Source organism: Dendropsophus ebraccatus, chromosome 7, assembly GCF_027789765.1.
Source record: "Dendropsophus ebraccatus isolate aDenEbr1 chromosome 7, aDenEbr1.pat, whole genome shotgun sequence".
Classification (NCBI taxonomy): domain Eukaryota; kingdom Metazoa; phylum Chordata; class Amphibia; order Anura; family Hylidae; genus Dendropsophus; species Dendropsophus ebraccatus.
In genome coordinates, this window is record NC_091460.1 from 49,320,679 (window position 1) to 49,332,919 (window position 12,241).

The window sequence follows — 12,241 nt, forward strand, 5'->3', positions numbered from 1 at the left end:
CTGTATAGTTACTTGTCTTCATTTTGAGTCTGGTAGTAAACTTCTTGTGCTGCCATCTCATGATGAGTTTTGAAGATGATTACGCATCTTAAGGTCGGACAAGTACCAGTATGGGAGACTACCCTTTCCTCTACCTGTAAAATTAAAGAACTCATTGCGGGAGATTTATAAAAGGGTGTAAATATACACCTGGTGTAAACTGCCCACAGCAACCAATCACAGCTCCTCATTTATTCTACCAGAGCTAAAAGCTGAGCTGTGATTGGTTGCTATGGGCAGTTTACACCAGGTGTATATTTACACCTTTTCATAAATCTCCCCCAGTGTTTCCTTTGATCTGCTCATTGGAAAATACATCTCAGGGTAGGATCTCAGGATTATTCACGAGGAGCAATACAACTCTTCAGAGGTAGAGGATGGTCATAAGCTGAATCTGCTTAAAGGGAACCAATCAGCCCAATTGGGCTGATATGGTTCCCTGAACTGCTGTATACAGCTCCTGCCGCAGCCGTAGTCATTCATCCTCTCTGAGCGTGCTGACAGGCAGAGCGTGGTGACTAGATACGGGCGGGGAGCCGCCAAGATGACTACTTTCTCCGCTGCTGCCTGTCTTGTGCCCGGGGGATTAAAGCCCTTTTTTTCGGGTATACAGCTTCTGCAGCAGTACCGGCACGTACCGGCTGCAGCTGCGGCAGGAGCTGTATACATCAGTTCAGGGAACCATATCAGCCCTATTGGGCTGATTGGTTCCGTTTAATGCAGAGAAAACAGCTAAGCTCTTCAGGTAGTCTGGTCAGAGGACCAGGAGACTGTCTACAGGGATGGCACCCTCAGTTCTGATGTCCACTAGAGCCAGACATAGCTTGTGCCCCCATGGCTTGGTGGATGTGGCCAGACTGTCTATACACACCAGTGTACCATGTATAATGCTTCTAATGGAAGTGTCACTATAATTGTTGCTGGAGTGAAGAGTTCTGGATCGATTATCCTGTACATAATATGGAAAACCATTAGCAGTAGGGCTTTTATGATTCTTGTATCATTTATCTATTAAAATGCTTCTCCTTTTTGAACAAATGTATTTCATTATAAACACAAAAGCATCACAAAGATACGAGGAACATAAATGCATAAACTCCAATAGAATACATGTCTTCTGATAGGAGTATCCTGCTTACTATAATACAGGCATACATAAGGGTAATAAGCACAAGGGAACTGGGTACAGAACAACCTCTGTAACCCCTTAATGATAGCTGGAGCAATGTCAAAGTCAATATAGAGCACTTACTGATGACAAACGCTTGTGGATCCCAGATACAAAACAATATAAATATAAATCACAAAGGTAACACAACTGCTGCAAAAAGCTGGCCTCAATGTGATAGACTGGTATCAATGAACAATAGTTCTGAAGTCCAGAAGAAGTAGAAGATCATTATTTGGGGAAAATAATAACAGGGTCCTAACTCAGAAACATGTCAAAGACAGAAATTACAAACGTTGTAGGAGAATGAGCCATAAAAAGGGTAAGGCCTCAGTCACAGTCATCCCCAATGCACAGACCCATTCATTGGTGAATGGTAAAGTGCTGCACTTATGGTCCATACTAGGGCCAACCATTAGTTTTTGCAGCACAGATCACAGGACCATAAAACCTACGAGCATGTAAATGAGGCTATTTAAATAAATCGGTCATGGTATATCCGTATGTCCGAATGCGGACAGATTTTACGGATGTGTGAATGAGACCTGAATGTTTGCATAAAGGACAAGGATCCACATTACAATAAGGCCCCGTTTAATGAGGTGACCCAAATACACATTCTGCAGTACTTGTAAATGCCCTATCCTTGTCCTCACCACCTATAAATATTGGGGAAAATAACAACCTGCAAAGGGTCAGTTCTTTACAAGGACCTATAGTAGTTGCATGGACTGCCTCAATAGTATATAAAGAGTGAAGTTTCCTAAGCATAAATAGGGTTTCCTTAAATGTATCAGCTATTCACAAGTATGTAATTGATGGAGATCCGACCCCTGTGATCACCATCAATGAAGAACATCCCTTGTCTCCCATGTAAATTGAAAGGCAACAATTCATTCTTTGTGGGACTGACAGAGACAGCTGTGTATAGCAAGTCCCAGCAATCAGACCCACTAGGATCATATATATATCAACTATTCTATGGGTAGGTAATAAGATTTAAAGGGACCTTCTGGGCAAAATGGACTGAGTGATGCAGACACCTGCGCTGATCAGTGGAGTTTAGATCCATTCATCGTGTAGTGGTGTTGACATGTAACTGTGACTACGCCATCACTACAATGTGAACAGAGACAAACTCCACTCACTGTGTAGTGCAAGTGCCCAACAGCTGAGTGGTGTGGGTGGTGGCTAACATTATTATTATTCATTTATAAAGTGCTCTTAATTCCAGAGCACTATACAGGCGACAGGGGTAACAAACAAGAACATTACAAGATCAAAACACATTACATGAAGGCAAATGGCAGACTGGTACATGGGGGAAGAGGACCCTGCCCACGAGGGCTTACAATCTATAAGGTACTGGGAGAGAAACAGGAGGTAAAGTGCAGCCAGTCAAGTGTGATGCAGAGTTATTGTAGGTTGTAGCCTAGTTTGAAGAGAGGGGTTTTCAGGTTACTTTTAAAGGACTTGATGGTGGATGAGAGATGGATGTGTCGGGGTAGTGAGTTCCAGAGTATGGGGGAGGCTCGGGCAAAGTCTTGGAGGCGGTTGTGCGAGGTACGAACAAGGGGGGAGTGCAGACGGAGGTCACTGGAGGATCGAAGGTTGCGTGAGGCACGGTAGCGGGATATCAGGTCAGAGATGTACAGAGGGGACAGGTTGTGGATGGCCTTGTACGTCATGGTCAACAGTTTAAAGTGAATACGTTGGGCAATGGGGAGCCAGTGGAGGGATTGGCAGAGAGGAGAGGCAGAGGCAAAGCGAGGGGAAAGGTTGATTAGTCGGGCAGCAGAGTTAAGGATAGACTGGAGGGGATCAAGGGAGTTAGATGGAAGGCCAGAGAGGAGGATATTACAGTAGTCCAAGCGGGAAATAATGAGAGCATGGACCAGCAGTTTTGTGGAGTCAGGGGTGAGGAAAGAGCAGATTCTGGAAAATTTTTTGAGGTGAAATCGGCAGGAGGTGGTCAGGGGCTGAATATGTGGTTTAAAAGACAGGGCCGAATCAAAGGTGACCCCAAGGCAGCGGACTTGGGGGGACAGGGGATAGAGTGCAGCCATTGATAGTGATTGACAGATTAGACGGCAGGGTAGAGCGGGATGGGGGGGAAATGATGAATTCTGTTTTGTCCATGTTGAGTTTTAGAAAGCGGGAAGAGAAGAAGGAGGATATGGCCAACAGACACTCTGGAATCCTAGATAGCAAAGAGGTGACATCCGGACCAGAGAGGTAGATCTGAGTGTCATCAGCATAAAGGTGGTACCTGAAGCCGTGGGACTCTATGATATGTCCCAGGCTAGAATTGTAGATGGAGAAGAGAAGAGGCCCAAGGACAGAGCCTTATAGAAAACTAACTGTGAGCGGACGAGGAGAGGAGGTGGTGTGAGAATGGGTGACACTAAAGGTGTGGTTGGAGAGGTAAGAGGAGATCCAATCAGTGGGGGTCCAGTCACTAGGATCCCACTGATTTGTAGAATGGAGGTGTAATGTCTGCCAGAATGTAGAGAGCACACTGTGCATGCATTGCCAGCGCTAATTTAGTTCTCTAGAAAGCTTTTGAGCATTCCTGGGGGAGGGGGGGGGGCATTTCACCTTTTTTCTATGGATCCCCCCCCCCAGTATTCCATGTAATAATTCATGGGGTTTGTCATATCAAAAAAGGTAAGTGCAACCCCTCCCCCAAACCACAGTGTTTAAAGAGTCATAGTAATTGCATTTTATAAACAAGTGAAAAGTGAATTTATACTACCTCTTGTGCACCAACATTTGCTTTGCAAGTCACTTTATAATAATCCTAAGCCTAGAGAGAGCCTTGCATAAGACGATTATTCGGAAGTTATTGCTTTGTATTTTCTGATGGAATAGTTTTAATAGTGCACTTATTACACCCATTTACAAACAAACAGGTAAGATGACTTTTTATAGACAAACTAAGATATATATATATTATATATCAGTCTCCTATATCTGTGGATACCTAGGCACTTGACCACAACAGCCCCAGCTCAATGAAGCCATGAAGTTATGTGGAGCAGTGGAATGTGTATTCTAATGAGCTCTAACCACTCCCCTTGTACAGTGTTACAAAACCCCTGAACATCCCAGACCTCATATACTTTGAGCTCAGACAGGTTCATTCCCTTCATCTCTGCAGATCACTACATTGCACTTCAGCTCCAAACAACTGACCAGGTAAAAGTGATTTCATGGATATTGGAAGAGATCTACAGAACAATTCAGCTAAATATCAATAGTCTTGGTTTTTCTAGCTGTGTGTTTGTTATATAGTATATTGTATACATGGTTTGTTATAAAGTATATTGTATACAGTGTTTGTTATATAGCATATTGTATACAGTGCTTGTTATATAGCATATTGTATACAATGATATATAGCATATTGTATAGTGTTTGTTATATAGTATATTGTATACATGGTTTGCTATATATAGCATATTGTATACAATGATATATAGCATATTGTATAGTGTTTGCTATGGCATATTGTATACATATTTTTTTATATTATATTGTATACATGGTTTATTCTATAGTATATTGTATACAATGTTTGTCATATAGTATATGGTATACCGTGTTTATACTGCTTTACGCTATATGTACTCTTGAATTTTGAAAATTGTTTATCAAATTTTAGACTTTTTAGGTATGTTACAACTTTAAAGGTTTTCCAGGTTTATCTTAATTAAGCTTAGTGTACAAATGAAAACTTTTACATGTTTAGGATATACGTTGCGTTACAATTCCATGTCAGTGGGTGAGGACACCACTATACCATACATTCAGCAGTATTCAGTGGTGGTATACCTTTATGGAGCCAATCCTGCTCTCTGCTGAAGGGTGGATCCAATTGGTTCTGGTCCAGGCAGACTGCATCCTATCAATCCGGTTGTGTTGTCATATGTAGTATATCAATCTTGCACAAACAAAAACACACCAAGAAATGTTTGCACACACCCAGAAATATTGCAGTGACAATCCATAGTTTATTTAACTGCAAAAAATGTAATGTCATTTAAGGTTATCCCCTATACTATTTATTTTTTTTAGCAATATTATTTTCAAATAGGGTTACGAATGCTAGGCTCAGGATGGTGTAATGTCCCACAGCACATCCAGCATCTCAGTTGGCCGCCTTAGAGCGACTTTGCACCCACAATCTTTCCCCCCAAACCGCTTGTACCTTTGGACAGCTGATTTTAATCCAATCCATCTGTCCTTGGGTCTGTTCAGCAGGTGATGCAGTTATTGTCCTAAAAACTTGCAGCCCTGTGTCTAATTGGTGTGGCCTAGAGTGTGTGTGCCCTTGGCTTGCACCGCCTCTCCGTCCCTCCTCCCCACCCACTTCACCATAAGGAACGCCCTGAACACTGCACATGTGTTGGATCGTTAAGGCCCCTGTGCAGTGTTCACACAGGTAATGAATAGGAGAAATTATGTCTAGGGCATTCCTGATGGGGAAGAGGGTGGGGAGGAGGGACGGGGAGGTGTTGCCAGCCTAGGGCATAGACACTCTAGGTCACGTCAATTTGACACAGGGCTGCAAGTTTAAAAGTTGTTTTTTAGGACAATAACTGCATCACCTGCCGAGCGGACCCCAGGACAGATCTTGGATCAAAAGCAGCTATCCAAAGGTACAAGCGGTTTGGGGGGGGGGGGGGGGGGGTCAGATTGTGGGTACATAGTCGCTTTAAGTAAAAGTCAGTAAAACTCATAATGGGTATAGGTTGCCAACTCTCTGGTATAAGTTGCAATATACCTGGTGGAAATATGAGACCACACTAACTTTTTGAAAGGTGGAGCATTTGGCATTAAAATGTAAAAAGTCACAAATTTGTGCTCAAACCATGGGATTGCTCAAAAATATTAAACTTTGTACACCAACATGCAGATAGACCTGTGTCCATTGCTGCTTAGTGGTTGAAGTACACCTTTTAATATTTAAAAATATAATATTTAAAAATATTTGTGGTCTACTACCTTGTTTCCCCAAAAATAAGACATCCTTTGAAAATAAGGCATAGTGGGGATTTATAGGATAGCTTAAAATAAGGCACCCCCCGAAAATAAGGCATCCTCCAAAGCAAAGACTCCCCGCCACCATCAGGGTTATGTCTGGTTGTGCTGGTTTGTGATGACAACTACTGTGCAGTATATGATAAATATTCTTTTTTTTGTTGTTCAACAATAAGTGTGAATTCTTCTTCATGGAAAAATAAGACATCCCCTGAAAATAAGACATAGGGGGAGATTTATCAAACATGATGTAAAGTGAGATTGGCTCAGTTGCCCCTAGCAACCAATCAGATTCCACCTTTCATTTTCCAAAGAGTCTGTGAGGAATGAAAAGTGGAATCTGATTGGTTGCTAGGGGCAACTGAGCTAGTTTCACTTTACACCATGTTCGATCAATCTTCCCCATAGTGCCTCTCTGGGAGCGAAAATTAATATAAGACACTGTCTTATTTTCAGTATATATATTATAAAATAATCCTAAAATCTTGCAGTTTTCATTGTGGCTGCTATGCTTAAAACTAAGCGATGACTTCCTGGGGGGCTAGTCAGCTCTGCTCTACTCTTTAAGAGAACACTATGCAAATACAAAGGGAGACATTTATTAAGACCGGTATTCTCATACACTTAAATAAAGTCCCGACCCCAATTACCCCGGGGAATTACTAAGAGGCACACCTGCAGGGCTTGCATAAAAACACACAATATGAAGCATAGCGGCTCAGTGGTTTATTCTTACTTTGCACTTATTATGGTGCAAAAACATTTTTCCATGGGTCTTTATTGAAAAATTTTCTTAGTTTTTCTTTTTCTGCCTCTGCAGCTTGCTGAGCTCGATTTTTTCTTTACACTTGTAAACAGCCTAGATGATTCTCTCTTGTAGACTGCCTTGTATATACTCTCTTTCTTTATCTAGGTCAGTGTTTCTTAACTCCAGGTATCAAGACCCACCAACAGGTCATGTTTTGAGGATTTCACAGGTGATATAATTAAAGTCTATGCACCAGTAACTGCCACAGCTGTTGGTTGTATGGGATATCCGCAAAACATGACCTGTTGGTGGGTCTTGAGGACTGGAGTTGAGAAACACTGATCTAGGTCCTGTGAGCTGTCCTCCAAGGTTTCTCTCCCACCTGTCCACTGAGGTGATAGAGAGATTTTTTTTTTTTTCTTTACTTCTAATGAAGACTATTTAGAAAGTTGTTTTATTTTAAATTCAGGAAACAAATCAACAATGTAAAAAAATCAGAGTAAAGATTTCCATAATCTTTAATAAATTTCCCCATTGAGTTACAAATCTTCTTGAGTTCTTAATGAGTTCTTAATCTTCAAATGCCAGGAAGGCGTTGAATGGGGCCATAACAGTATATAATGCTGTATATACCATTAGTATACATTGCTATTCATTAACATTACATGCTTTACTTAGTTGTATGCTGAATATTTGTCTTTGGGTTGTTTCAGGAATTAGACCACCATGGGCTTGTACCAAGCCTTTATGCTATATATATTCGCCTTCTGCGGTGTGAGAACCGGGACGCTGCCCAGAGACGAAGCTCAAATGTTGACAGTGATGTCCCAGAAGGTGGATGACATATGGAACACATTCCTCATTGGAATTCCCATGAAGAATAATCCAGATAACAATACGTATGGAATATGTAATCTGCAACCAAATGCAAATCTGAATGAGAGTGAACTCAAAATCACAGGTCAGGTTTTACTCAAGCAAGCCTATCCCAAAGGAAAGCTAGAAGCACACTTCATTATGCAAGGATTTACTATGGATTCCAATCAATCCACAAGAGCAATTCATATCCACAGCTTTGGAGATCTCAGCAATGGCTGTGACTCTACTGGCGGACATTACAACCCTTTTACCGTAAATCACCCTCAGCACCCAGGAGACTTTGGGAATTTTCAAGTGCAAGATGGGAAAATCCAGCAACATCTAACAAACCTTGAAGCTACACTCTTTGGGCCCTACTCTGTTTTTGGTAAATCTATTGTTGTCCACAAGTTGGCCGATGACCTAGGCAAAGGCGGTAACCAAGCTAGTCTGGAAAATGGCAATGCCGGCACACGGCTCGCGTGTTGTGTGATTGGGTCCAGCAGCAAGACCAGCTGGGATAAGTTCACTGCTTTGTCAGAAGACTGATAAAATATTGATTTTTAATTAAATCTTCCGATCTTCCAAATATTTCACCATAAGGGCAATTATCTTATGATTTTACATAGATTTTAGTGTTTGTGAATAACTATTTCTAATATCAGGCCTGTGTGCTTATAATACAATGTAGGTAAGGGCTGAGGCACAGACATTTCTAATTCCTCTTCAGTAGAAGTTTCTATGATTCAAGTTACACATATGTATTCTTTCATGTTCACATATATGGATTCACAGGCTCAGTATCAGAATCAGTAAAATGGACCCAAAAAAATGGATCCTTTAAATTACACTGTTAGTTTTAGCATTAGGGCTGTCTCAAAAGTTCGTATCGGTGGGGGTCTAAGTGTCTAGACCCTGGCCGATCGCTGGAACAAGGCAGGAGAAGTCAGCACTAAGCACATACTCTCCAAACTCAGTGTAAGTCTATAGCTAACTGGTAGGGATGCTCAGTGTTGGACCCCACCCATCTCATATTGATCACCAATCTGAAGTGCAGGTCATCAATACATTTTTTATGGCAAACCCCCTTTAAAACCATGAAGAGAAAGGGCATATCACCAGCACTTGGCTCCAGGATCAATTGGCAGTAAAGTAAACCCTCTAAGAACTGGACTTTTCACTAGAGTAATACTGTTGTCTGACTTTGACATCTTCACACCAACGTTTTCTGTTGATTCCTTTGTAATTGTAAATTATTAAAAAAAAAGTTAAACATTTATCTGATATGGGTCATTAGTACATCACGGGGTTCATCCCAACAGGATTTGATTTGGGGTTCCCAAGCTAAAATTGTTTGGGGATACCCGGTCTATACAGTATATATGATCTAATGTTATACTATATTTGATGTGAGTTATACAAAAACACACCTAGGATATTATATAGTACATAAATAAAACAAATACATCAGTAAATCTGGTGCATATGAAAATATATAATTTGTTTGCCTTGTAGTTTAATGGGGTATTCCCATCTCAGCTAATATAGTTAATCTTGTAGGGTTTGTCAAGTTAAATGTTATTGCAAATACATTCACTTAGCAAACTTACTTCCTCCTCCTGATATGCTGCTCTTTCCCTCCCATTGTTGACAGCTCGTTGTCTAGGTTACCGTCCACCACCACTCTGCTGTAAAAGCAGTGGTCTGGCTAGGTTTATATAGCTATAATGTAGATGTATGTATACTGCATAATATATAAATATGCACACTATATCTATATATACACCAGCCAAACCAATGGTGGTTGTTGGTAACCTAGACAATAAGCTGTCCACAATGGAAGGGAATGATCAGCATATTAAGAAAAGGATTCAAGTTTGCTAAATGAATGTATATGCAAAAATATATAACTTGATGATCCCCACAAGATTAACTATATTAGATGAGATAGGAATATTTCTTTAGACTATGCCTTTCCTACTCTGAAACCGCTGTTCTAAGGGAGTTTCTTGGCTTTTTAAATCCCCTGTCATGTTCTAAGACTTCTTAAAGGAGTAAAACATTGACTTGAAGGGAAAACCACCTTCAAAAGGTAGCGTCAGAAAGCTGCCTGGCATATCCTTCATCCCAGAGCTCCAAATAATGCATGAATGGCCTATGAGTCTCCATACAAGTCTTTACAACACTGTCGGTACCCTGAAGAATTTTTTTTTTTAAACAACTGATGTCAGAGAGTAATGCAGATTTGTAAATTGCTTCTATTTAAACATCTCCAGTCTTCCAGTACTTATCAGCTGCTGTATGTCCTGTGGGAAGTGGTATATTCTTTCCAGGCTGACACAGTGCTCTCTGCTGCCACCTCTGTCCATGACAGGAACTGTCTAATTCTATGGGGATTTACTACTGCTTTGGACAGTTCTTGTCATGGGCAGAGGTGGCAGCAGAGAGTACTTTGTTAGCCTGGAAAGAATATTCTACTTCCTGCAGGACACACAGCAGCTGATAAGTATTGGAAAACTTGAAATTTTGGAAAACAATTTACAAAACTTAACTTGATGGGACCAGTTGATTTAAAAACTATTTTCTTCCTCCGGAGTACCCCTTTAAGAAGAGACAATTAGACCTTCTCTGAGCATGCAACACACATATATTATCATGTATCTTACTATGAGCATTAAAGCCAGAAGAACAGTTCACGCAGAGCTGTGGGCGTTAGAGTTGTGTGTGCTTTAGTTAAACTTATCAATGGGACTCTGAACAGCCAGCTCTGAGCCAGTGGTGGACACCAATGTTAAAGGTGAACTGAGGTCTCTCCATTTTCCAGGAATTGAGGGCTTATTCAGTCACTCAAATCACAGTTTTTTCTGTGAAATATCACAACAGCGCTGTGTAAATCAGCCCTAAGATAATTGCAGGACATTAGAGCAATTAAAACTCACACTAAATTAACAATTCCTCCCTGTGCCGCCACACTGCCTCTCCCATTCTCTTGTGAAATGACAGGCAATTTGGGTGTCTATCCCTTTTCATATACCCCTATTAGGGAAAAGCTACTTTAACCCCGTAACAACGCATGACAGGTATACCCGTCATGCGGCCGTTAAGGAGAAGAAGAGAGGGCTTCCGGCGTAAGGCCTCTCTGCAGCCCGCGGTCCCCAGTTGATATGTTCAGCCAGGGACCGCATGTATTTAAATGCAGCTGTCAAAGCTGACAGCTGCATTTGAATAGTGTATGTGGCCCCTGTCCCTGGTGTCTAGTGCGGGATCTTCCCCCCGCGATGCGATCGCGGAGCAGAGATCTGTTTAAATGAGCCGGCCAGGGCTCAGCGTCGGAATGACGCTGATCCCGGCTCGGCAATTCATGTAGATGATCTGCAGCAGACCATTATAATAGAGCACCGATCTAATGGATCATTGCTCTATTATATACACAGCAGTGATCTCAATGGGAGATCAGTGTTGTGTATATAGAAGTCCCCCAGGGGGATCAGTGCTGTGTATATAGAAGTCCCCCAGGGGGATCAGTGCTGTGTATATAGAAGTCCCCCAGGGGGCTTCTAATTACTGTATGTAAAAATAAAATAAAGTGTTTTTATTGATAAATAACCCCCTCCTCTAATAAAAGTCCAAATCACCCCCCTTTTCCTATTTTATAAATAAAAATAAATAAAAAAACAAACATGTTTGGTATCGCCACATGAGTAATCGCCCAAAATATTAATTTATTTCATTCCTGATCTCACACGTTAGCGTAAGCGCAACAAAAATTTAAATTTTTGGTCGCATCAAATCCCAAAAAATTGTAATAAAAGCGATCAAAAAGTCGCATATGCGCAATCAAGGTACTAATAGAAAGAACACATCATAGCACAAAAAATGACACCTCACACAGCCCCATAGACCAAAGGATAAAAGCGCTATAAGCCTGGGAATGGAGCAATTTTAAGGAATGTTTATTTTCTGTAAAAGGTTTTAATTTTTTACGAGTCATCAATTAATATAAAAATTATACAAGTTGCATATCGTTTTAATCGTACCGACTTGAGGAACATATTAAACATGTCAGTTTTTCCATAGGACACACAGCGTACAAATGAAGCCCTCCCGAAGAAAAAGAATTGCAGATTCTTTGTTCAATTTCAGTGCGCATATAATTTTTTCTGGTTTCGCAGCATATTTTATGCAAAAATTCAGCCTGTCATTGCAAAGTACAATTAGTGGCGCAAAAAATAAGGGCTCATTTGGGTCCATAGGTGTAAAAATGCAACTGCTATGACCTTATATACACAAGGAGGAAAAAACGAAAACGCAAAAATGAAAATTAGCCCGGTCCTTAAGGGGTTAATGGATGGGTCCACTGTTCAGGATCTGCTTCGTATACAGCA

The 12,241-nt window shown here is 41.0% G+C and overlaps 1 protein-coding gene across 8 annotated transcripts in view; it reads left to right on the top strand.

The window, feature by feature from the left end:
• LOC138797393 (extracellular superoxide dismutase [Cu-Zn]-like) overlaps positions 1 to 9,086 on the top strand; it is a 35,046-nt gene extending 25,960 nt beyond the window's left edge. For 4 of the 8 annotated variants that reach the window (XM_069977477.1, XM_069977480.1, XM_069977481.1 and 1 more), the window contains one exon: positions 7,712 to 9,086. In XM_069977477.1, the coding sequence (XP_069833578.1) occupies positions 7,725 to 8,405 (681 nt within the window). In that variant the 5' untranslated portion in view covers positions 7,712 to 7,724 and the 3' untranslated portion in view covers positions 8,406 to 9,086. Of the gene's footprint in view, positions 1 to 278; positions 410 to 4,327; positions 4,406 to 6,838; positions 6,861 to 7,711 lie in introns of those variants that run through there. The other 4 variants (XM_069977478.1, XM_069977476.1, XM_069977474.1 and 1 more) reach the window with 4 other exon arrangements.
• The last annotated feature ends 3,155 nt before the right edge of the window (positions 9,087 to 12,241 follow it).